The sequence below is a fragment of the Stylophora pistillata genome, chromosome 12, assembly GCF_964205215.1.
Source record: "Stylophora pistillata chromosome 12, jaStyPist1.2, whole genome shotgun sequence".
In the NCBI taxonomy this organism is placed as follows: domain Eukaryota; kingdom Metazoa; phylum Cnidaria; class Anthozoa; order Scleractinia; family Pocilloporidae; genus Stylophora; species Stylophora pistillata.
In genome coordinates, this window is record NC_142530.1 from 23,640,069 (window position 1) to 23,662,964 (window position 22,896).

Consider the following 22,896-nt stretch of genomic DNA (forward strand, 5'->3'; position numbering starts at 1 on the left):
CTGGCTGTAACCAGTAACACTCGACAGGACTTTTCATGGAACCGTCAAAAGGCTGTGAGGTGTCCTGGCCTGACAGACACGCGATGTCGGGAAAGAGAACCAATGCAGAAGGAATCCGTGCTGATTTTGTATCTTCCCCTTTTGGACACAAAACGGTGCACAATCGACCAGTTTACATATCACGGCCTTCCAAGTTGGCAATTTACGAGTATAAAATATCGCTTTTGTTACATTTATAACTGTGGGAATAAATCGTGTTCCATTCTTACATATCGGCCCCACCATCCGTATGCCAGAGAGGACTAGGTTCCCTCGAGAGAGGAAAATAAATGTAAATACCCTCTGTCAGAAATATATTCCTTTTTTAAAGATGATCTCCTGATTTTTGTTTGTTTTGCCCCTATAGAAAGGTAAAATAATTATTTTTAACACGGACTTTTTTATGTTATACTTGTGGGTGCCTCCGCAGGATCTGTAGGAGTCACGCAACGCTCAATGGGAGCTGCGTGACATCCAAAAAACGACTTTGATCGAGACTAGCGTCTGGCTCAGTTGCTTATTTAATTGTAATCTTGAAAAGTAGACCTAAAGATAAGGTGTAAATTTTGGAAAATTTTGATGTTTATCATGCTTGTGAATTTCTGATTGTACTAATTAAAAGTAGTTTCCTTGCTAGATATATTTGTTGTTGTGCAGTCGGTATGGATGATCCACGGGATGCGCAAAGTTTTCATACTGAACTTCAATCTTCGTTTTCAAACTTGCTATATACCACCAATTTCGTACTTCTTACAATTTATCTTTTTCATTTCTGGAAAAATCCCTTTGCTGATCAAATATTTTATGACTTCGACAATCAGACAGGGGTATTACTGACGTAATTATTTTGAGGAACGCGGATAAAAGGTAGTGAGTATTTTAAGAGAAAAATCAATATGCACTCTCCACTCTAGACAGCTGAAATTTCTTCCTTCACAAGAAACTAGGTTTAATCATCGACTTCAGAAGACGCAGTTTTGATTGGTTGAGATTACGCGCCATTGTCCCTTACCGTTGTTTGATTGGTTAAAATGTGACAATATTATTATTGAGAAATTGACGTTGCTTTGCTAATTTCATGAGTAAAAATTTACGGAGCGGACCTTGAAGTCACATTACGAGGGAAAATGCAGGGTCGAAACCTTGTAATCTGGGGTAATTTTACGCCGCCAGGCAAAGAAGGCATTTGGTAGATGCGGTCGCGAATTTTCTGGTTAGTTTTACTGGTTTACGTGTAAGATACATCCTTGTGTTAACTATAACAAGCTAATTTGGAGATCATTTGCGGAAAGTTTTGCGGGTGACCATGTTTTTATTCTTCTAGCATCCTATATTCTCTCCCGGAGGGTGTTTAAATCCTTTTGATTATACGACCTGTTTTGATGGAGAGAATTAAATTCATTGATGCAGCGTTTGGTGGCGACTCAAAATTCTGTTATGGCGCAGAAATTTGAATCGATTTGTCGATCAGTTAGTAAGCTCAGATAAACCACCACAACAAGGCAAGAATGTTAAACACAGGGAAGCTACCCTTTTACAAGTTTCAGACGTAGATATAACGCCTGGTCGTGTTTAAAAGGTCACTGCGGTGTATATTTAGAGGTAAAATAATTTGCATTTAGCGAACAACAGACATAAGTCGACACAGAGGTCATTTCCTGTCGATTTTGACGTACTTCCTTTCGACGAATCGAGTTGAAAGTTTTGGTACAAGACGTGTAGAACAGTGAATTTATCATAGCTGGACTCGATTCACCAACCTCTATTCGGTAAGTCTTTAAATTTTTAGGGAGCTTTTCAAATTCCTTGCGATCTTACAGCGAAACAAGATCGTATTTGGATTTTGGTTGCGAGAAGTAACAGAGTAAGTCTTATGATAGCTGTGTCGACGTGTCTTAACTTCGGTCCGTTTGTTTAGCCAGGTGGTAAATATTTTCATCAGGATATTTTTTTGAATTTCCCAGCTTCCTAACGGTGGTTAATCTACACAAAATCATCGCAGAAACCTCGAAAATTTAGTTCTCGAAAGGCTAGTGATTAAAATGTTTATGTTGTCGAGCAAGTGGAAAACCTGCCGTACAACGATCATATTTTGTGTATGATTACAACATCAACAGGTTTTTGGTTTCGTGACCATGGCAAAAGAAACCCCGGGACTCTACTAAACTCAAAATGCCTGTGGAGGAGAAGAGAGACAAGGGACAGACATCTGCGGTGAATAGGTAAGCTGTCCAAAATCGCATTGTGAAATTTTTCGTTCGATTTCAAGTGCTTGCGTTTTCGGGTCGTGTCAAACTCTTTAATTACCGGGATGGTTATGGTCTTCATATGGGTTACTTGACTATGTCTGTATCATTTTAAAATTTGAGAATGAACCCGTATTTGTGTAGTGGTTGTCAAGGGACAGAATATATTATGTGAACTAGCTACGACATCATTAATTATACAACTTGTTTTGCCCAAGGGTATTTACTAATTTTGCGAACGTGCAGTTCTAGTTGGCTTTTTCGCTTGCGCTTGATTGGCTTTAATTCGCATATATTATATACGAAAGCGCTTCGAGAAGCATTAAATGAAGAATCACTGTGTTATGTGTTGTTAGGTGTTCTAAGCCTGCACTGTTATTAAAACCTGCTCGCAAAATTATGGGTAATTTCCTTTCAGAATACGAAAGCGTTGACTTGCATGTTAATATATTGATGTATCGACAAGATACCTCAGTTATCGATTAGACATAAACTTTGTCAAGTGGTTTTCAATCATATCGATCTGTGGGCGCTCTTGTAACGAAAGATTACTGCGCCATTTTTTTTTTTTAAGTGTGTGTATTTCAAACAATTTTTATTTTATTAATTAAGTATTATGTAAATAGACTGTGTTTGAGAATAATAACCGGCGAATTGTGAAATTAACTTGAATACCAAATAGAATCATTTTGTGTGTAACCGCAAACTCTCTTTCTCAACAATTTATTCAAATAGTGCACAGAATCGCTAACGATATTCGAGAATTGTAATTCTTTGTATGTGGTCCGGTTTTTTTTAGAAAACGGAACAAAGATGTAATAAATATTTCTCTGTGGGAAAGCTGTGATCGGCTTGATGTATTTCGATAGTGCCTGTGAACCAGTTAGACACTTTGGTTTTCCTTCGTTAATTTCCGACATAGCCTTCAACACAGCAGCACCTTAAATCTCTATCCGTTGAAGGAAATCATGGAAATACAATAACTTCAGAACATCCGTATCGCTTTAGTGACTCCAAATGAAATATAAACATCCCCAGGAAGTCTACAGTTTGGTCTCAGAGTAGTTAAATGGCAATCTTTAAAGCTGCCTATATAGTCCTTTTCCTTTTAAGCATTTAAGTTTTATAGCCTCAATTAAACGAGTCTGGAATATTAATGATACTCTGTCTGATAAACATACTTTACATTTTCACCCAGAGCCTAATGGTTAGGTATTTTGCCTTTGCCATGATTGAATACATAATGGCGCTATCTTCTGAAGTATTTTTTCAAAGACTAGTATGTGTATGTTACTAAGGATTGGAGCTGTTTTTGTTTCATTTTGTGCTTAAGTTAAACCTTCATCATGTAACAGACTTGTAAGTGATGTGTATATACCCTTGAAAGACACTTCTGTAGGATAAGAAAGATAACCATCCTTGAAAGACAGTTTACTTCTACCCAATGCTTAGTTGTTCTGCTGTCTGTAAGCAAAAGAAGTCTGCATTTAGAGTCTAGCAAAAGAATTGGGTTTGTGAGATGGGTAATTTGGCAGCAAGATGTGAACCCCCTTGCTATTTTATGCAAGAGTGTCCTCGCTTTCTTGCAAGTACCTAACTTCTTGGCCTTCTTCTTTTGCAAGAAATGTAAGGAGATTATGTCAACTCTGCTGCTAAGTGAGATTTTTATTTAGCCTGTTTAAGTCCAAATCCAGGTTTAGCTGCCACGCATTGAGGTATCTTGTAGATATCATTAATGGGAATATAACTAATAATTGTCACTCTTTTCATTTTAGGGATAATGAAGAAAAAGATTTATCCAGATTGTTAGACCTGCTAAACACCCCTGCCAGCAAACAACAGGTACATATGTTACATACCATATTTCCTCAAACAAGCAATCATGTTCCATCCAGTACATTGTAACTACTGTGGCGAATAAGTGTAATTTTTTACAGGTATTTGAAGGTGTAAATTAGGAACTGTGGTATTTACTTTCAATTTAGAGACACTATATAGCAAAAGTGTTCATTTCAGGTCCTTCATTGGAATTTTATTGAACTTGCATTTTGACCCCTTTACTTTCTAGCTCCCTTCAATCTCTTGGATCCCAGATGAAAATCAGAACACACCAAGTAATCCATGGGCTGCACAGGCAAATGGGGTGCTACCTCATCAACACCAGTCAACTGAAGCTCTGGCTTTGGAGAAATTTAGGTATAAATTGGTTTGTTGGTTGACTGATTACTAAAATTTAAATTTTCTGTTATATACTTTGAATGTGTCTATGGTTAAAAAACTTTTGACCCATTTACTGGTAAGTTATTCTTCATTCCCTACATTTCCTTAAATAGTTTAAAATGTTTTAGTGTTTTTATAGATAATACCATTAAACAACATCAAGTTTCTCTTATCAGCTAATGATTCTTACCTTGCAATTAGTTAAAAAGAGCCCAAACCAAAGAATAACAAGCAGCTCTGTAACTTATAGTAATGCATTACTTGATCTGAAATGAAAATTGTTCAAGAATGACATGAATTAAAAGAAGAAAAAGAGGAATTCATGACAGTCAAATGCTATAAAGCATGTGTTTTGTGGAACAAACTTTATAACAGATGTTTAAAACTTGGTTGGCAAGAAGATCAAAGGCTATCTAATAATATTACTTTAAGGGTATTTTATGTGATATACTAAGAAACTATCTGCATAATCTCATCATTCTAAGCCACTCAATTAAATAAAAAAAAATTCATTGCTCATGTTGTGGTTCTTTTTTGGCATGCAAGTAGATGTACTAGGCAGTGTTCCTGCTTATGTTGGGAAAACTTTGAATGAATTCTTTATACAAAGTAATTTACTTCCTGAGGTTTTATAGTTGTAGGCAGGGGTTTCATAAATGTTTTCAGCAGTAGGGCTACTGGTTTTCACAGGTGGGCAAAACTTTTTTAACTGTACTTTTTTATAAGATAAACTTTCCTCCAGATGGTCAAACCAGGTGGGGAAAACCATCCTCACAACTGGTCAATTTTCCCAGTGCCCAGGCCCTTAATGAAACCCCTGTGTAAGAAGGAAAATCCAATTTCTTTTTGTGACAAGATTCTCTATTTAATCAACAGCTCCAGGTACCAGGGAGTCAGGAATTTCAGTTCACATGCCCTCAACAGTTACTTCAACCAGGTCAGTTAGGAACTCTTTAGAAGAGTGTAATTTTATAGCTTACAGACTGTAATGATACATGATGTACATGTACATATGTATATGCATTTGTATGCAGTTAGCTGGTTTACATACTGTATATAATGTGATTATGCCCACTAATACTCATTCAATTTGGACGTGAGTATCATAATTGGAGATATAGATGTAATTGGCAATCTCAAGGCAGCTTTTGCCTGCCAACCTGGTTGTCATGTGTAGCCAAACAACTGATTAAAAAAGAGAAAGTGCAAATTATTATACTGTTCTTAGAACTTCATATGATCTTAGATGGTAGTGTCTTAGAAAAGAGGTGTTGTTGGAACTCATGGGTATTTCTTTGGAAATGTTTGGAATGCCTTTGATCACTTGTAGTTAACAGGATCAAAGGAAATCATGGCATCAATAAAAATTAGATTAAAACCCCATTCTTTCTGTTGACTCAAATACTAAGGGCAGGTATAAAGGATTTGTATGCATTACTTAATAGTGGTTTGCATCTAAGTGAGGATAACAAGTTCTTATTGAGTGCAAACATGACGCGTTTGTGGTCTTTCTGTGTAGATTTTCACAGCCCTTGTCAAGCAGCGTGTTTGTTACCTGTAAGTATCAGTGCTGACAGTAAACAGTGTTGACCTTTTTTAAAATGGTGGGCATTATTATTACTCTTTTATGCACATGTATGTAAATACACATTCTTGGCTTCACTTAAGGATGCAAATTAGTCTTGTGTTTTTTTACTAGCCAAACTGGCCAGTGGAAATTGAAAACCAATAGCCAAAACTGAATTTCTACTTAGTCTACGGCTAGTGGGCTACCATTAGTGTCAATTGAGCCCTGGTTGTTTGAAAATTAACTTGCAGGAAAATGTTTCACTTGACATCATTTTATTTTTAGATATTACATATATTTTTTTTTGCAATCCATAACATAGCATAACAACATGATTAAAGAATTTGTTTTTTTTCCTCTGTCTTAATTAGGGAGTGGATCGAACGAGTTCCTCCAGAAAATATTCTGCGAGTGCTAATATGCCTCCGAATGCTGATGAGAGACCACACATTTCAGGTAATTACAACAGTACTGAACAAAGATTTAAAAAGGCATGGTCAAACTTTAATAAAACTGACAAACAAATTGGAGTCATAGGTTTTGTTTCTTGCATTGTAGTTTTGAAGTCTTTGAACAAAGCAACAGAAAGTTTGAACCTAAAAACAAATTTTGGTCTCAAGTCAGGGGCTCTACATTTGGAGTTTTATGCCTATAGTCTTTTACCAGAGTGTAGCAAAAAACTTCGGAGTTCTACCACAAAATTTGGAATTGTTCAAGATTTTTCAGGTTTTATGTTTTGATTAAATTTGGTTCTCTGGTCTTACCTTTGATGGTTTGTTCTTCGGTTTTATTACAACTTTTAATTTATCAATGCAGAAGATGATAAGAGGCTTCGTAGTCAGTACATGTAGGTTGTGCTCAGGGTGGCGAGGTCTCAGCTAGAGCCAGACTTAAACCTAGCGTACATTTACATATTTAGAAGTTGTTTGCCTTTGCATTCTTGTTTGTGTAACCATCAGTGATAAAATGTGGATTTTTATTTATTCCTTTTACAGGTGGAGTTTTTCAATCTAGGTGGTGTGAAAGTCCTGGCAGAGGTTAGTTTGTTTATATTTCAAGTGAACTCAACAAGTATAATTTAAGAACGAAAGAAAAATAATACTAGTTGACTTGTGTCTGAATATGAACCAAGGGTGACCTCTTAGTATTGCACTGCTCAACTTGTTCTAAGAGGGTGATGTACCCATTTATATGACAGTTGTTCACTCAATTATACAATAATAGCTTATTATTAAAACCCCCTTTAAGAGAGAAATTGGCCATTTGTCTTGATATGAAGTTTACAGTTGCTGATTGCGCACGAGGGAAGGGACTTGGGCTGCAGAAGATAGCTAAACTGTACAAGTATGCACAAAGAATGACTGGGAAAAAATGTGATGAAAGAAAAATTCAGCCTCTCATGTAACAGATTTAGACTGGTCTGTCATCTTTATTAAGTAGAACATGTGCTCATTGTATAATTCTACTACCCCTATTGAGTTCTTGGTGAAATGTCTTTCTGTGAAGTTTTGTTGCAGTGTTAGTTGCTCTAGATCCAATTTTCTGGAATTTTCTCAACAGAAATATTATTTTTTTCACCTGTTTGTTTACAGAGACTTCAACTATTGACAGAAACTTATCTTGAGACGGGAGAAGAGCCATTTACTGTTGACATTCTGAAGGAAATGACAAGTAAGGATCTTACCATGTACTGTAGCAGTTATAATTTCTCTGTAATCAGAGATATGTGTTTGTTTTTTTTTTTTTTGACATCATGTTTTAAAACTTAATATGCAAATCGTGTGCTTTAGAGATATACCTCTTTGCTACAGGAGTAAAACAAGGAGCAGCAAAGGGCTTGAGAAAGCCTGAAAAAAAAAAAAATGCAGAGGGAACAGGGAGTTGAACTTATTATAGTAACACATCCAGGAGGAGTTGCAATTTAAGTGCAAGTACATGTTCCTGTAATCATCTTATGCTATGGAAACTGGAATATGCTCTTGCATCAAAGCTAGTGAGTCATCTTATGCTTTTGTGTTATCTTTTCTTCAGACATTTGTCAGAAACTTGCTGCAGATGTTAAACAGAGGGAGTGGCTTGTGGCATGTTGTACTCATAAGGTATGTACAATGTAACATCCTGCAAATTTTTTTCTAGGTCTGCCAAGAACCATCAGTTTGGAACAAGGAAGTAGGAATTTTATGGCAAAGAAAAAGACAGCAATTAGTATAGGAATCCAACAGAGGACTCACTTTCCCTTCAATCCATTCTAGCCACTAGAACTGCTTGCAAATTCACCTTTGCCATTTGCTTTATTTGTCCAAGTTCTAAATGGGTAACTGTTTGCACACTATTCTTACACTGTATCTCTCTCTGAGGTGTCTCAACATCGCATTTATGAACATGGTAGTGCCAAAAAGTATGTACATGTACATTAACACAACCCACAATTCCTCTATTTGCTTGAAACGTCAGCTTTTGTAATCGTTACAGTGGCCAATTTACCATTTCAACTTTGTTGACATATCCAAATTATTATGTACATGTACATTAAGTTAGTAATGTGTGACATGTACCTGCATAACATATATATGCTGTACCTTGTATTCCTAGGCTCTTGTCCTCCTTTTATCTGCCAGTGATGTAATGGTACTTCATTGTTCCTTGTATGCCCTGATTGGTTTGGCCCAAAGGTTAGCTTTATGTAGATATCATTTTCACCTCTGGAAATACATCAGAAACAGATCTTACATAAACTGTACAGTAGCTACATAACTTATATAATACATTATTCATGACTATGTACAAACTTTAAAGTTCAAAATTGTGTGCAAGAGGCAAGTTACTCTTACCAGTAATATTAATGTCAGACAGTGTTGAATGACCATCAATGTTGTTACACCATGTTATGATACACTCAGTTTCCCCAGTTACAGTTTGTATTAATTAATGAAATGTTTTTTCGTATTTTAAAAATAGTGAGAGACCTCGAGCTCTGATTGGTGAATTAAATTGCGCAGAGATTCTTTTAAGAATACTACAGGAATATGACATTCTTTCCAAAACGTAAGTTATGTGTAGATGCAATCATGAGAGGCTTATATGAATCCCCCTTATTGTGTCTATTTTCAGTCAAATGGTTCTTTTGGTCAGATGATTTATTCACTTATTGATCCCTTCTTTGTTAAAGTTGGACTCCTATAAATTTACATATCTGCACTTCTTATTTTTCCTTTGTGTTATTTTGATAAACATTGGATTCTTCTACAACCCTTATATTTTCTTTCACATCAATATTTGTCTTAGTCTGGCAGCTGGTCTTCTAAGAATACTGTGTGCTGACAGCAATATCAGAGAGCAAGTTAAGGTCTTTGATGGAATCCCAATTTGTCTGAGGTGAGAAATGCTTCTTTTTAAGTACCTTACTCTTTGCTAAAATTTTTAATTGGAGTTCTATCTTTGAAACAAATATCTTCTAGAATTACATGTTTGGTTTGTGTCAACAAAAGAAACATTGGAGAAGCTTTTGTAGGCATTGTCCACATAAACCTCAGTGAATGATTTTTTTAGAACAGACTCAAGATTTTTCATCCATTTATCCTTAAGCCCATGCTTAAACTGCATTTTAAAACTTTAAAAACAGAGACAGTTGATTTTTTCAGAAATGCTGGCTAACATATCTTGTGTGGTCAGACAAAAATGGAGGGGTTTTTAAAAGTAGATGTTGTTTTTTTTTTGGTCTGATCGTGTACAAGATTTTCTTAGTATAGTTATTTGCCTTGTGCCATGCATTTACATTCTAACAACAGTCTTTTAATTATTTCTTCAGCTTGCTACACTGTGACAACCTCAAGCTTCTGTGGAATGTGGTAAGTATATATTTAAGGTCAGTCCATAACTGGTCCCGCTGAATTTCTTGCTTTCATTGACTTATCCTCCTACCTCATGCTAATTTTTTAATTTTGCTTCTTGTAAGGTGTGGATTATTGTACAACTGGCTGAAGATAGTGACTCTAGCAATGACATCAGAGTTCTGGGTGGAATTCCTCTACTGCTGGCTCTCCTTCAGTAAGCAAGATTCAAAATTAATTCTCTTTTCTGTCCTCCAAAAAATATCCTTTGTTGGATAATTTTTTTAAGGTTCCTGTGCCTTGTAATGTAATGATCTAGTAGAGAGTATTAATCCACTGGTCACTCCTGTTAGACTGTGGATGGGTTCATGTTGTATAAAAAGATTTTGTTTATTCGTGACAGAGAGTTGTTATTGTGTGGGCTAGGTAATGTACAAAACCCAATTAAAACTTATTAAGGATCAACTGCTTACAAAAACTATACATTTCTGCGGCAATTAAACCTGGGTTAGATTTGGTTGTGCTTTAAACAAATCATGCTAGACCTAGATAAGAGTTTGAATGTCAATGTGACAAGCATAACCTAGTGTGTCTCACTCTGTGTGACATTTTGCACACAGGCAAAATGTCAGGCCTGAAATTTTTTTCAGGTCTGATTTTCACTATTGCTCAAATAGTGCTTTACTGCGAAGGATCGTGCTCATATACGTCTCATAACCGCAGTTCACACATATGTTTCATATGTTTGTTGTTGTTTGATTTATCATCTACGGGTTTATGTCGAATTAATTTGATGGCCTGCTCCCAGTTGGCTTGTTAGCTCAATTGGTAGAGCGCTGCACTAGTATCGCAGAGGTCAGTGGTTCGAATCCCGTACAGGCCTGAAATTTTTTTCAGGTCTGATTTTCACTATTGCTCAAATAGTGCTTTACTGCGAAGGATCGTTCTCATATACATTTTGCATACTGTTTGCATGCTAATGAAATAAGCAACTTTAGAGACTGTGGAGTGAAATGAGTAGGAAAGAAGTTGTTAAATTATTTTGTCTGCTTTTTGCAGAGATCGCAAGCCAGAGCCAAGCACCGAGGTATTATACCTGGGCTCTGATACAGTTTCAAAGGCATCTATCAGTGCAGAGGTAAATTACAGTAATATGTAATGTAACCTAGTATGTGATCTTGTTAACATGTGCACAGTGCAGGCCAAATTAAATGTTAAATTGTAACAAGTGAATCTGTTTTAACCTGAATGTACTTGTACACTGTATTTTCTTGTCGTGACCACAAAAAAAAATTGCAAAGGTTTAAAGATCAAAGTACCACAAGAAGCTAAAGTATCAGTGGTGCTGAATGACCCTTTCAAATTAACAACATTATCTAGATGAAAGGCAACATTCTAATTAAAGAGAGACAGGTAAAAATCAATAGAATAAGCTATAAAGCATGAAGGTTGAAGCATCCCAAGTTTTTTTGCCTCAGATTTTGGGCTGAATCATTGAAACGGAAAACAATTTGACTCTTCCCTCAATATACTGCACTGAAAACTGTTCCATTAATTAAAATCGTCTCTGTGTTTTTTTTTAGCAGACTGAGGCTGATTCAGGAGAAGACACCATGCCTTTGAAAATTGGTGAGTTATGGAGACTTTGTCCTCCCACCCCTCCCTCCCCATACAATAATGTACCAAGGGAATTACTATGAATGAAGAAGATATTATAGATCTCAGCTAGTGCAAGCCAGGCAGCATTTATTTGAGGGATAACTTTATGTTTGTTTTTGTTGGTATTAGAATAACACTTTGAAAAATGATATTATTCAGATCTCTTTTTCAAATCGTCTTTCAGACACGTTTAACTCAACTGCAACTTCATTTTGTTGACACGTGGCAACTTTCAATTAAAATCTCAATGAACCGGTCTGAGTGTTTGTTTATTATTATTTTTTTGTTTTCCCGTGTAGCTGTGTGTTCTGCCCTGACTGAGCTTGTTGTGAATGACACTAATGGACAGCAAATTGTGCAGGTGAGGATTACAAGCTGAATGTGTTTTCTCTCAAGAGAAAGTCAAATCTTACCCTCTGAACCGCCGAAGTTTGTCAGATTTCTTTAGCATGTACGTATCAGGGATACTGCTACTACTTCTGGAAATGCTTCTTATCCATTGCCTTTCAACTTTCGGAAAGTAATTGTGTTTCTTCGAAAGTTTTTCGGTGTTCAGGTACACTGTAAGGTGTAGAAAGTCATTTCAAGGCACCTTTTTCGCTCAGGAAAACAACGCAATGGCCAGACAGCAATGAACTTGGAGCTCTTCATTCTGAGTCCAGAGCGCTAGGTTCCAGTCCACCGCATCTCACATCAAACTTGCGACAAAAAGTATAATGTATTTGAGGCATTATCGCTAATTACTTGTAAAACTGGAGTACGTATCAACGAGTAGAAAACAATAATTAGTGGGAGGTGACCGTTTTCAGATCATTAACGACGAGTTACTTCATGGAACAGACAGGTTTGCAATACACATTCTATATGCTCACGTCTCAAAGATTGATTTTAAAGTACATGTAATTCTTTATTCTGTTTCAGTCCAACGGTATTTACCTGCTGGGGTTACTTATTCTGCCCCAAGAAACGTCGTCTTCTGAGGAAGCCGCTACTGTAGAACATCTTCAGGTAGGACGGACACTTTTTTTGTGCTTTTTTGTTTTTTGTAAGGAATAGACAACTTGTTTGAGAGACGTGTTTGGGCATGTTTATACCATCTTCAATCAATGAGTAACAGACAAGTAGATGAATAAAATATTTACAGTATGATGTAATACAAAAGCGGGTACTAATTACAACGTGACATCAAACATCAAAGGTGTGAACTAAAACGCTAGGAAAGTGTTATAATGCAAGTACAGATGTGGATCGTAACACTTTGTCATCAAAACGCATGGTACTATACCTGGAAATCTTTGTCTACTTGGACTTACTTTAGTTGTAATTTTTTTCTTCACAGATAAGCGCCTTCAGGGCTTTGAGGTTGGTCTTTTTTTTTTTCTGTGCATTGTCTTGTAGGTAGTGTATACATCATCTCCCCTCAAGCAAAGGTGATTGTACGAACCTTATAAGATCCAACCGCAGAGAACGTTTCTTTTCTTCAGTTTTAATTTAAGTTTTCTACTCGTTGATACTCGTTGATACGTACTCCAGTTTTACAAGTAATTAGCGATGATGCCTCAAATACATTTAATTTCATTTCAGTAAAGGCGTATTTTAAGATTCCTTGAGCTGTTTGTTTGCTTATATTTCCAACGTTTTCCAAAAAATTGATACATTACTCATATGTTATGGAAACCACATTGTCCCGCCTGGAAACAGATTAAATAGTAGTATTAAGTTCTTTTGCTCCAAAATAACGCCCTGTAACCTTCATTCTTGAGGAGTTATTGTGCTTAACTCTCTGCAGATTCTTGTTTAGTATGGAGCGAAATCGTCAACTCTTTAAGAGGTGAGATACACTTTTAATTGCAGCTCAAGTTGTCACTGAGAGATCTAATACTCTTGAATTAGGGCAGAGTTTGGGAGTGGTGAGAATCTTTATGTTGATCTTCTTTTGATTCACAGGTTGTTTCCCCCAGACCTCTTCGAGAAATTTATTGATGTTGGTCATTACATCAGGGAATTAATTGCCTACAAGCCTCTGGTTGACAAGATTTCCACTTTGACGGTAAGGTTGTAGAGCCGTGTTCAGTGTGTTATACAGTAGTCAGTCAACTGTATAAATCAATTTCTCTGCCTGATGAATTTCTTTTGCACCAAGAAAGCGTTGGACAGAGCAGTCTCGATTGCCATTTGACTAGTGGACTGTATTTGAAAACTTGTTGTTCCATAATTAACATTTCCTGAATGTTTTTCGTCTTCTGGAAGCAATATAGAAAAGTACAGAGGCAGGCTATCTTACACCTGAAAAAGAGATTACCACTGTGAATAAAAGTTTTGATTCAAAGGACATATTGCAAATTACTTTAATTTGTTCTTCGTTAGTTTAATTTAATTTAATCTATTAGCTGCGCCGACAGGCAGGGACCCCGCAACAGCTTGCGCCAGGTACTGCGGGCCCTAGTACCCACCCATCCCACCCCAGGGGAGGACATCCACCACACAGTGATCTCGTGCGTGGGAAATTAACGTCTCCTAACCCAACCCTGCAGGAGACGGGACTTACGGTTTATTCGTCCTTATCCGAGAAGACTAGAATGTCTATCCTTTTCCTGATATTATAGAAAGGTAGCACATTCTCCTCAGTAATTTTAAGACCTTGAGTGTTGGTCCGGCCGGGGCTCGAACCCTCGACCTCCCGCTCAACAGTCCGACGCTCTATCCATTGAGCTAACCTGAAGGCGGGTACTATATGTTACGTTACGAAAATTGAATTGAGTATCGTTTTACTCAATCGATCTGCACTTGGAAAGAGAGCTATACTTATCAGAATAGGTCAGAGTTGAAGGATTGACTAGCTCACTCAAGCGACGCGCGCTCTGGTTCCAATGGTCAACGGTTTTCTTGAACACTATCCGATCAAGGCTACAAGAAAGAAAGAAAGAGTACTCACTTGTCTTTTTGTTTCCCATAGGAGGAGGATATTTCAGTGATCAAAAACAACATTCTAGCCACCAATCAGAACAAAGCTCCCAGTCATTCCGTTGGTTCATACGAGGTACTTGAACTTCTGGGATCTGGTGCATTTGGAAGTGTCTTTAAAGTAAGTTGACTTTGTTATCTCAATAAGCATGGTCTTGTGTTTACGACGGTGTGTTTACGGTAACTCATACTTTACGAACACATAAGCCCTAGATTAAAGCACCCTCACTTCTTTAGCAAAATCCCGGCATTGCTCATTATTTGATCACATTCTCATTTTATTTTCAGGTTAGAAAGAAGAATGCTGGTCAGAGCTTTCTCGCCATGAAAGAGGTTTGCCTTTATTGATAAAGTGTGCTACCAACGTTTGGTCGTAAAGAGAATTAGCGAGCGTCGCATCTTTTAGCATTAAGGAGTTACTTGCAGTGTCAAAGACGTTTATCTGGATATGTTGTTGACCTCTTGCCTGTTTGAGTTCTTCAATATCTTTGGTCGTTTTTTAACGATCTCTGTATTTTCCTGTAGATGTCGGTTCATAATCCTGCTCTTGGAAAGACAGCTAAAGACAGAGGAAGGAGTGTTGGTGAAATTGTTAATGAAACGGCTATCATGAAAGAACAGGTAACTTTACTGTACTATTTAACAATTATTCCACGAGCGCGCGTTGGATATGAGATGACAGATAGCCAACGAGGCGCGTAGCGCCGAGTTGGCTATTATCATCTCATATCCAGCAAGCGCGAGTGGAATAATTGTTTTATTAAAAACGCCCTCAAGATATTTGACAAATCTTACCAAATCTTAAATTTTTTAGCTCCCTTTTAATTTTAACCCGATGCGCACGCTTACCATATTTGTAGATTATGGTATATTGGCTCATATACCATAATGGCTAAGCCAATTAAAAAGTCTTGAATTTTATTATCCAATGATCCAGTTTTTAATAAAGTTTGCTATTCACTTCACGCGAATAAGGAGGAATCCGTTCCATGCCTCGGCGAATGTAACGATAAGTTTACCCGCAAACTAGCGAGCTAAGTGCCAGAAGAATTGAAATGCACTTCTTGTCGTCGCTTACGATAACTTGAGCGAAGTCTCTTGAGTTGCTTAAAATTTCCTGCAGCTTTTCCAATTTGCAGTTAAATCTCAAGGTACTCTGCGCAACCACTATACATGTAATCTTTCATAATAATAAAACCAGTTCATTGGGATTTCCTTTTGCCTTTCAGCTAAGACACCCAAATGTTGTCAAGTACCACAAAGCTTTTCAAGAAAGTGAGTAACTTTTCTTTAGTCAGAAATGAATTTTAAGCGATAAAACACCAAAACCCAAACAAACAAACGTTTGTTCAGTATGTTATTACGTTAACACTTAAGATAGCACCAAGAGAAAGTAAAGGAGTTGGATGATCTCACCATTGTCTTTATCTGTGCTGACCATTTCTTCTTGTTTTATACCTGTTACAGAGGACAAGCTTTACGTGATAATGGAATTAGTCGAAGGCGCTCCTCTTGGAGAGCATTTTAATTCCTTGAAAGAAAAAGGGACCAAGTTTTCAGAAGAGAGAATATGGCATATTTTCATACAGGTACGTAACGCCTCCCAGTTAGCTCAATGGATAGAGCGCTGGACTGTTGTGCGGGAGGTCTAGGGTTCGAGCCCCGGCCGGACCAACACTCAAGGTCTTAAAACAAGTGAGAAGAATATGCTACCTTTCTGTTAAGAAATGGTTAGATACTCTAGTCTTCTCGGATAGGGACGAATAATTGGAGGTCCCGTCTCCTGTAGGGTTAGGGGTAGGAGACGTTAATTTCCCATGCACGAGATTACAGTGTGATGGATGTCCTTCCCTGGGATGGTTGCTGGGTGGGAATTGTCCCTGAAAAGCCCTCATGGGGAGTGGTCAATTAACATATGTATATATGTATATGTATGTGTAACTAACTGTGCCCCGCCCTTGATGTTATGAATATGTGTAGATACTTGTCTACAGGTGTCGTTTGTTGATCTGTCATCCATCCGCGCATTTCTATGTTTGTAAGCTTGTTTGTTCGCTCTCCTCACTCCTCTGTACCTGTACTTGAAAACTTTAAAAAACGTTTTTCTCTCTTCTTTGTTGTCAAGATTATTTTAGGACTTCGTTATATTCATAAAGAAAAACACATCGTCCACAGGGATCTTACGCCAAACAACATCATGCTGGGAGAAAATGATAAAGTCACAATAAGTAAGTAGCTTTTTTTTGTGCTTCGTTTGGTTTTGCCATGCTTCTTAAATCAGAACCTTCCCGTAACAGTAAAGACAATTCTTATTTTTTTCTTTATAGCTGATTTCGGTTTAGCCAAGCAGAAAAACCCTGATGCAAGTAAAATGACGTCGGTGGTTGGTACCATATTATATTCGTGGTATGTATAAATCGTCATTGATACTAATTTTTCAAGCATCAATTTTGGAGAAAATGGAAGCGATAAATTCCGGCTTGGTTCAATTCTGCGATTTCGGAGAAAATCACTTTGCAAGGAACGCATTTTCGAGAAACTTTATCATCTTAAAAGTTAAGGCGTGAAATGTTTCCATGACTAATTTTTGTTGTAACATCACTTGCAAGTTAATTTCGGACAGTCCTCTTGTGATTTTCTGTACTTGCGAAAACTGGTTAAAAGAAGGGGATCTGGAAAAAAAACCCTTGAATTACTTCCCAAGGTAAATGTGATTATTAAAAACTGGACCATTGGATAATGCAATTCAAGACTTTTTATTGGCTTAGCCATTATGGTATATGAGCAAATATACCATAATCTACAAATATGGTAAGCGTACGCGTCAGCTTAAAATCAAAAGGCAGCTAAAAAATCCAGTTTCTTCTTACAAAATAATAATTTCTTGGGGGCGTTTTTAATATAACAATTATTCCACTCGTGCTTGTTGGATATGAGATGATTATAGCCAACTCGGCGCTACGCGCCTCATTGGCTATCTATCATCTCATATCCAACGCGCGCTCGTGGAATAATTGTTAAATAGAATATCCACAAGTGTATACAGACCTGCATTGTTTTCCGTATATAGAATCCTTTTTTTCAGTCCCGTGATGAGTACTGAATGTCTCTATTCTCCGTTTGTAGTCCTGAAGTCGTTCAAAGCCAGCCTTACGGCGAAAAGGCTGATGTCTGGGCCTCGGGCTGTATTCTCTATCAAATGGCAGCTCTTCAACCACCGTTTTACTCATCAAACATGTTAGCATTAGCAACCAAGGTAAGTCGGCAAGAGCTGAACATTAAAATAACCCTTCTAATTCATTTCTTGGCATCTTCAGCACTGATCAACGAGTTGAGTTGATAAATCGCATGATAACCGTTGAAATAGTCGGAGGAACTCTGGTGAGGTTAAACTATATTGTATTTATGTCAGTTTTAATGAATTTGTCATTCTTAAAGCAGTGGAACCCCTATTCATGGAACATTCTCTAGTATAGAAAGGTGCTTCTCAATTGAGGTGTCATTTCAGGGAACAGTACGAATTTCAGTCCAGGTCATCTGTCTTGTAATGCACATCTGGAACCTGGATTTTCCCTAGCAAAAGCTTTGCTTTATGTTAAAAAGTGATGTGGCTATTCATTATGGTGAAAACACCAGTACTGTTTTGTGGTTTGCCTTACAATGTAGTCTCTGCCACTTCAGTAGTAATTACATAGAGACTGTTGCACGGGTAACTGCTTTGGAAAGATGAAAAAACTTAGAATGAACATATCTAAATATTAGTCATGAACTGTTGCGCTGCACCTGCCACGGGCAAATCACTTTGTTCTGGGTGTCATTTGACTTTATTTTTTGTCCCTTTAACACAGATTGTAGAAGCTAAGTACGAGCCCATTCCTCCTGGAGAGTACTCGGACAAGCTTTTCGAGACAGTGACTAGGTCAGTAGCCTAGGTACACCCCTTAGAAAGGCTAGAGTGACCTTTGTTGCATGTTACTTTGTCTAAGTTTTAAAACTTCGTTGGTAGTGTATGCCTTTGAGACTAGAGGGCTAGATACCTAGAGAAATCTTTAGTTTTTTTGTGTGTCTTTCATCACTATTTCTCGTATCGACGCACGTCCAGCCGGGAGATGTCTGTCAGTGTTTACGATACAAATGGTAAAAGAGACGTAGTTGTATTTAGCTGGTTGCTACCATTGTGGGGGAGTATGCCTTCAAGTGGCAAGGAAGGGAAGTAATCTTTTTTTACGGTTTGCAAGAATGCGGTTTAAACCCAGATCTGCACGTGGTTTTGCTTCTGCTGTTAACATGGTTTTTGGGAATGTCATCGTTGTTTTGGTGTTCAACATGCGTACTAAAACACCTTAGCTTGCATAACAGACGCGTATACGAAAGGTTGCAAATGTTTCGAAGTTCTGCGCACGAGTAAGGATTCTACGCACGCTTAAAACTCTTTCTTGTTTCGTTTTGCTTATAGGTGTCTGACACCCAATCCCGATGAAAGACCGGATATAATTCAGGTATGCCATGTAACGCTGCAATCTCAAAAGAGGTGATGGTTGACATTTAAATCAGTTTTAATATTTAGTGTTTCTATTCAACGTCATTCGTCTTTGGAGAAGGGAGGTACTAGTCTTTGCACAGGTCGTAGTTTTGACATGCTCTTGTAGTCTTTCATTCTTCTGAAATGTGATATGGTCTTCTTGTTTCAGGTTGCTTCCATTATCAGCGAAATAATGCTAGTGTACGTGGACAAGTTACGGTCCAATGAGATTAGCCTGGAAAAGAAACTGGAACGGGAAAGAAAAAGAACCCAACGGTGTGTATGTCTCAATTTTTCGTGGTAGATAGATATTTATGCAGCATTTTATAGACGTATCTTCAAGTCGGTTACAATTTTAATTAAAGGTATTTTTTCTCCGCAAACACCCCATAGAACCCCGTTATGCTAATTTTCGGTTTTAAAAAGGGCCGTCCTTTTAATTGAGAGAGTTGTCTTACCATGTAGGCATTACATCGAGGCAAATCGTAACATGCAGAACTACCATCGCCTTTTTTGGGCCTCACAAGAACGCTATGACAAGCTGATGAACCTGTCAAGTAGTGGAGGAGCCGCTGGCTTCAGGAACGTGGACGTCCCTGAAGGCTCTGACACTGTGTTTGAGGCAGCGAGTGCCCTGGCAGAATTCAACAAGAATGGCATTCATAAAAACGGTGAACTGGAGTTTGCGAATCAAGTGGACTCTAGAATTGACATTGGAGGAGAAGCTCAAACCAACGGAGGGCCGGGTACTAGTACCAGATCACCTGAACAAAATGATGGTACTAAACCTGAAAGTAGCTCGTCACCAGGCTCAACGCGGCGGCAAAGGACTCTTAAGCCAGTTGTTACTGATAAATCTTGTTACAAAGGGAATATTGAAAAATCGTCTACTATAAACAAAGACAAAGATAAGCCCTTATCGGGCAGTAGGACAGGAATAGAAAAACTGTCTAACAGTAGGACTGTCATTGAGAAAACAGGCGCCAGTTCTTCCGCAACTAATTCACATGTCTTTGCGGTACCCAAGCCCCCGGGACCACGTAAAGGCGCAAAGAGACAACTTCATGTTGATTTCGCGATCGGCAGTAAGGCTGCCTCGTCAAATGGTTCGAGCACTACAACAGGAACACCTGTTGGTGGAACTTTATCTGGGATTCCTTCTTCTAGCATCAGTGAATTTTCATCCAGAAGGACTCATAGCAGGTTAGTTTGAAAAATGAAGCTTCATGATTCGCTCTGATGAAGGACTGACGCTCGAAGCTATAGAATCTCTCTGCGAAAGTGTTGCACTCAGCCTAATTAGTGTAAGGAACAAGGAATACTGCTTTAAAGGACGCAATTCTTAGAAATCAGGTGTTTGTAATGTCCTTCTGTTTGTTCCATTTAAGTTCATCTGTGGAAATGTATAGAAGACAGAGTAGTGGACAATTAAAAGCAAGACCTCGTAAGTATAATATTGTTTATCATTATTAAAGGCTTAAGACTGAAAGTCGAAAGGTAACGTTTTAAAGAATTTTTTTACCACAGAGCGCTCTTTAATGTAAATAAGTAAGTCTGTTTATTTCTTTGTTGATTTTTTTTGTCCAGCTACTGCCGCAGCAACTCTTAGTATATCACCTCGTAAAGTGCGTCAAATAAACGATCCTATTTCCCAGATTCTCAACCAACTCCACAAGATCATCTTCATTACACAGGTACGCGACTAGTTGTTACGTTATCTTTTGTCGTTTCCTTCTATTCGTCCAACCCGTGGGATAACAGTAAATAGAATTGATTCTCGAGCATCCAGTGTCAAGATTGTTGCAAAGGGATACAGTGTCCGTGAAAATGTTCTTTGCTGTCGCACTCTTAGTTCGGGAAAGGTGTATCTTCGTAACATTCTTTAATTTTTACTTAGTTTCTCACGTTAATATTTCATGTTAATATTTCACTGCTGTTTCAGTTACCACCTACCTTATCGCCAAACCCACAAAGAAGAATAGTGGAGCAGTTTAAGAGAGCTTTGTTTGCTCCTCAAAACAGCTCCTTCGTCAATCTTAAAAGCGAGGTCAAGAAGGTAAGCTCCTATTCGCCGCCAGAGGTTTCTTGTAATATTTCATAATAGTTTAAGATTTTAGAAAAACAAATGTGACCCTTCGTAAGATTTTGATGGATTAAGGTTTATTCCAATCGTTTTCATTTATCGGAAATAACATGCCAAAATGACTTATTTGGTATACTAGGAGTTACTTACATTTCATCACACCAGAATAATTTCTGATGATTTGGCCAAGATATATATTTTTTACCTTTGTTGAAAAGCACTTTGTATGGTTGTATGACAGGTGATTGAGGGGTCTAGAGAAGTCATTGACCTGAAGTTCGGGTTTGGGGATCCAGCATTCCTGCATCACCAGCTAGATACCGCTGATAAGTTAGGTAAGTTCAGAGAGCAAGAGGAGACTAGGTTCTGTAATATGTGAACGTGAGTCACATTTTTTACGTCTTACCGTTGTTTTTGCGTTCCTAGTGAGCGGAGTTAACCTTGAATCAGGCGACGTCCAGGAAATTGGAATAACATACGAGATGATGCAGGTTTGTTAAGCTTTCTTGTTCTTTAAATCTTGTTTCCAGTTTATAAAGTTGTAAAGAAGATTGAAACCTTCGAGAGAGTATTTTTTAGTCCCCAACCCCTTCCACCTCTACGAGAATGCAGTTGGCAAAAGGTCAGTGATAGGTTTTTTTATTTACAATTTGTGTCGATGATATTAGCTCGGACAATTTGGCATTGGGTGAGCTTATAATCCCCTACTTGGCATTTTTCTTTATTCTCATCACTTGTCTGTTTGATATTGTATTGATATTTTAAGGAGAAATTCTGTCTTGGTCACTCGTGGTAGTTAAAGGGTTAAGGTAAAGGTACTTTTTAAGTCGTAAGATTTGCAACAACTTCAAATACGGTGATGTGTTAATGTTTAGCGTATCTGAAGTAACTACCTCATTTGACATGGGTACTTAAACAATTTAGGGACAACAACAACCAAAACTCTCAACATTTACATAGGACATTTTATCTTTTTTTTTTCATTTCTGCTGCATCGTCGCTTATCTTATTATTTGACGTAAATGAACTTTTTGAGATTTAAACTACAATTATTTTATTGCAGAATATAATCGAAAACGTTCTCATGGAGAGTGGCTATTATGACATGTCACCCTGTGCAAGGTGAGTTGGCTAGTTGCTTTTTAATGATATATGAAACTTGATTTACAGAAGATTCGTACAGTATCAAAAAGGTGAATTAACTTTATCCCGAGGGGCAAATTCAAATATGTGCCAAGTTTCATTCTCTCTGCCAATCATATGAGGACCTGGTCTCCGAATGTACTCCAAACTGAGAGGTGAATTCTTCCATAAAACCCGTCGATTTTTTTTTCTCGCTCGCTCATTCTGTCGTCTTCACTGGTCAAAAGCCCGACACAGGCTGCGTTCTCTTGCGCTCTAGGTAGGCAGTATTTTTTTTAAAGGTTCCATTGGCACTATGTAGCACTTAATAGTACTCTGATGGGTCGTTATAATCTCTTTAGTTTTGTGTTGACATCCATCATTCAAAATGCACTTTATCGCACACCTAAAGCTTTCTTCCCTTATTAACCCCCGCCCCCTTGACTGAAGTAACAAAAGGACTAAGGGAATTTAGAGCTCAATAGATAGACTATGGTTTTTGTGTAGGATACCCGACTGTGGTATTCCACACTACTGTCATCGGCTCGTGTCCGTTAATGCAAATGAGTGTATCCCACAGATGTACTCTTTGGGTACTTATTAATATTTTTGTTGTATTCTCTCACATTTTTTATTTTTTTCCC

General features: G+C 37.7%; 2 protein-coding genes across 5 annotated transcripts in view; one reads left to right on the forward strand and one right to left on the reverse strand.

The window, feature by feature from the left end:
- LOC111326339 (integrin beta-PS) overlaps nt 1-10,008 on the reverse strand; it is a 43,631-nt gene extending 33,623 nt beyond the window's left edge. Inside the window, exons 1-3 of the mRNA XM_088740423.1 lie at nt 9,994-10,008; nt 8,652-8,774; nt 4,696-4,771 (exon numbers count right to left, since the gene is read on the reverse strand). The gene's annotated coding sequence lies outside the window, so the exon portion shown is untranslated. The remainder of the gene's footprint in view (nt 1-4,695; nt 4,772-8,651; nt 8,775-9,993) is intronic.
- The window catches only part of LOC111326338 (serine/threonine-protein kinase Nek10), a 23,567-nt gene continuing 1,770 nt past the window's right edge, over nt 1,100-22,896 (forward strand). Inside the window, exons 1-40 of one of the 4 annotated variants that reach the window (XM_088740419.1) lie at nt 1,100-1,252; nt 2,157-2,261; nt 4,061-4,127; nt 4,354-4,481; nt 5,382-5,442; nt 6,025-6,062; nt 6,444-6,528; nt 7,068-7,109; nt 7,665-7,743; nt 8,104-8,171; nt 8,665-8,744; nt 9,031-9,117; nt 9,358-9,447; nt 9,881-9,920; nt 10,028-10,119; nt 10,962-11,040; nt 11,486-11,531; nt 11,861-11,922; nt 12,483-12,569; nt 12,901-12,923; nt 13,351-13,392; nt 13,509-13,611; nt 14,518-14,646; nt 14,814-14,858; nt 15,051-15,146; nt 15,755-15,800; nt 15,993-16,114; nt 16,651-16,753; nt 16,853-16,931; nt 17,652-17,781; nt 18,374-18,444; nt 18,982-19,024; nt 19,217-19,323; nt 19,513-20,250; nt 20,436-20,491; nt 20,635-20,741; nt 20,990-21,103; nt 21,372-21,465; nt 21,557-21,621; nt 22,194-22,252. In XM_088740419.1, coding sequence (XP_088596545.1) covers nt 2,212-2,261; nt 4,061-4,127; nt 4,354-4,481; nt 5,382-5,442; nt 6,025-6,062; nt 6,444-6,528; nt 7,068-7,109; nt 7,665-7,743; nt 8,104-8,171; nt 8,665-8,744; nt 9,031-9,117; nt 9,358-9,447; nt 9,881-9,920; nt 10,028-10,119; nt 10,962-11,040; nt 11,486-11,531; nt 11,861-11,922; nt 12,483-12,569; nt 12,901-12,923; nt 13,351-13,392; nt 13,509-13,611; nt 14,518-14,646; nt 14,814-14,858; nt 15,051-15,146; nt 15,755-15,800; nt 15,993-16,114; nt 16,651-16,753; nt 16,853-16,931; nt 17,652-17,781; nt 18,374-18,444; nt 18,982-19,024; nt 19,217-19,323; nt 19,513-20,250; nt 20,436-20,491; nt 20,635-20,741; nt 20,990-21,103; nt 21,372-21,465; nt 21,557-21,621; nt 22,194-22,252 — 3,653 coding nt within the window. In that variant the 5' untranslated portion in view covers nt 1,100-1,252; nt 2,157-2,211. Of the gene's footprint in view, nt 1,253-1,659; nt 1,809-1,938; nt 1,962-2,156; nt 2,262-4,060; nt 4,128-4,353; nt 4,482-5,381; nt 5,443-6,024; nt 6,063-6,443; nt 6,529-7,067; nt 7,110-7,664; nt 7,744-8,103; nt 8,172-8,664; nt 8,745-9,030; nt 9,118-9,357; nt 9,448-9,880; nt 9,921-10,027; nt 10,120-10,961; nt 11,041-11,485; nt 11,532-11,860; nt 11,923-12,482; nt 12,570-12,900; nt 12,924-13,350; nt 13,393-13,508; nt 13,612-14,517; nt 14,647-14,813; nt 14,859-15,050; nt 15,147-15,754; nt 15,801-15,992; nt 16,115-16,650; nt 16,754-16,852; nt 16,932-17,651; nt 17,782-18,373; nt 18,445-18,981; nt 19,025-19,216; nt 19,324-19,512; nt 20,251-20,435; nt 20,492-20,634; nt 20,742-20,989; nt 21,104-21,371; nt 21,466-21,556; nt 21,622-22,193; nt 22,253-22,896 lie in introns of those variants that run through there. The other 3 variants (XM_088740418.1, XM_088740421.1, XM_088740420.1) reach the window with 3 other exon arrangements.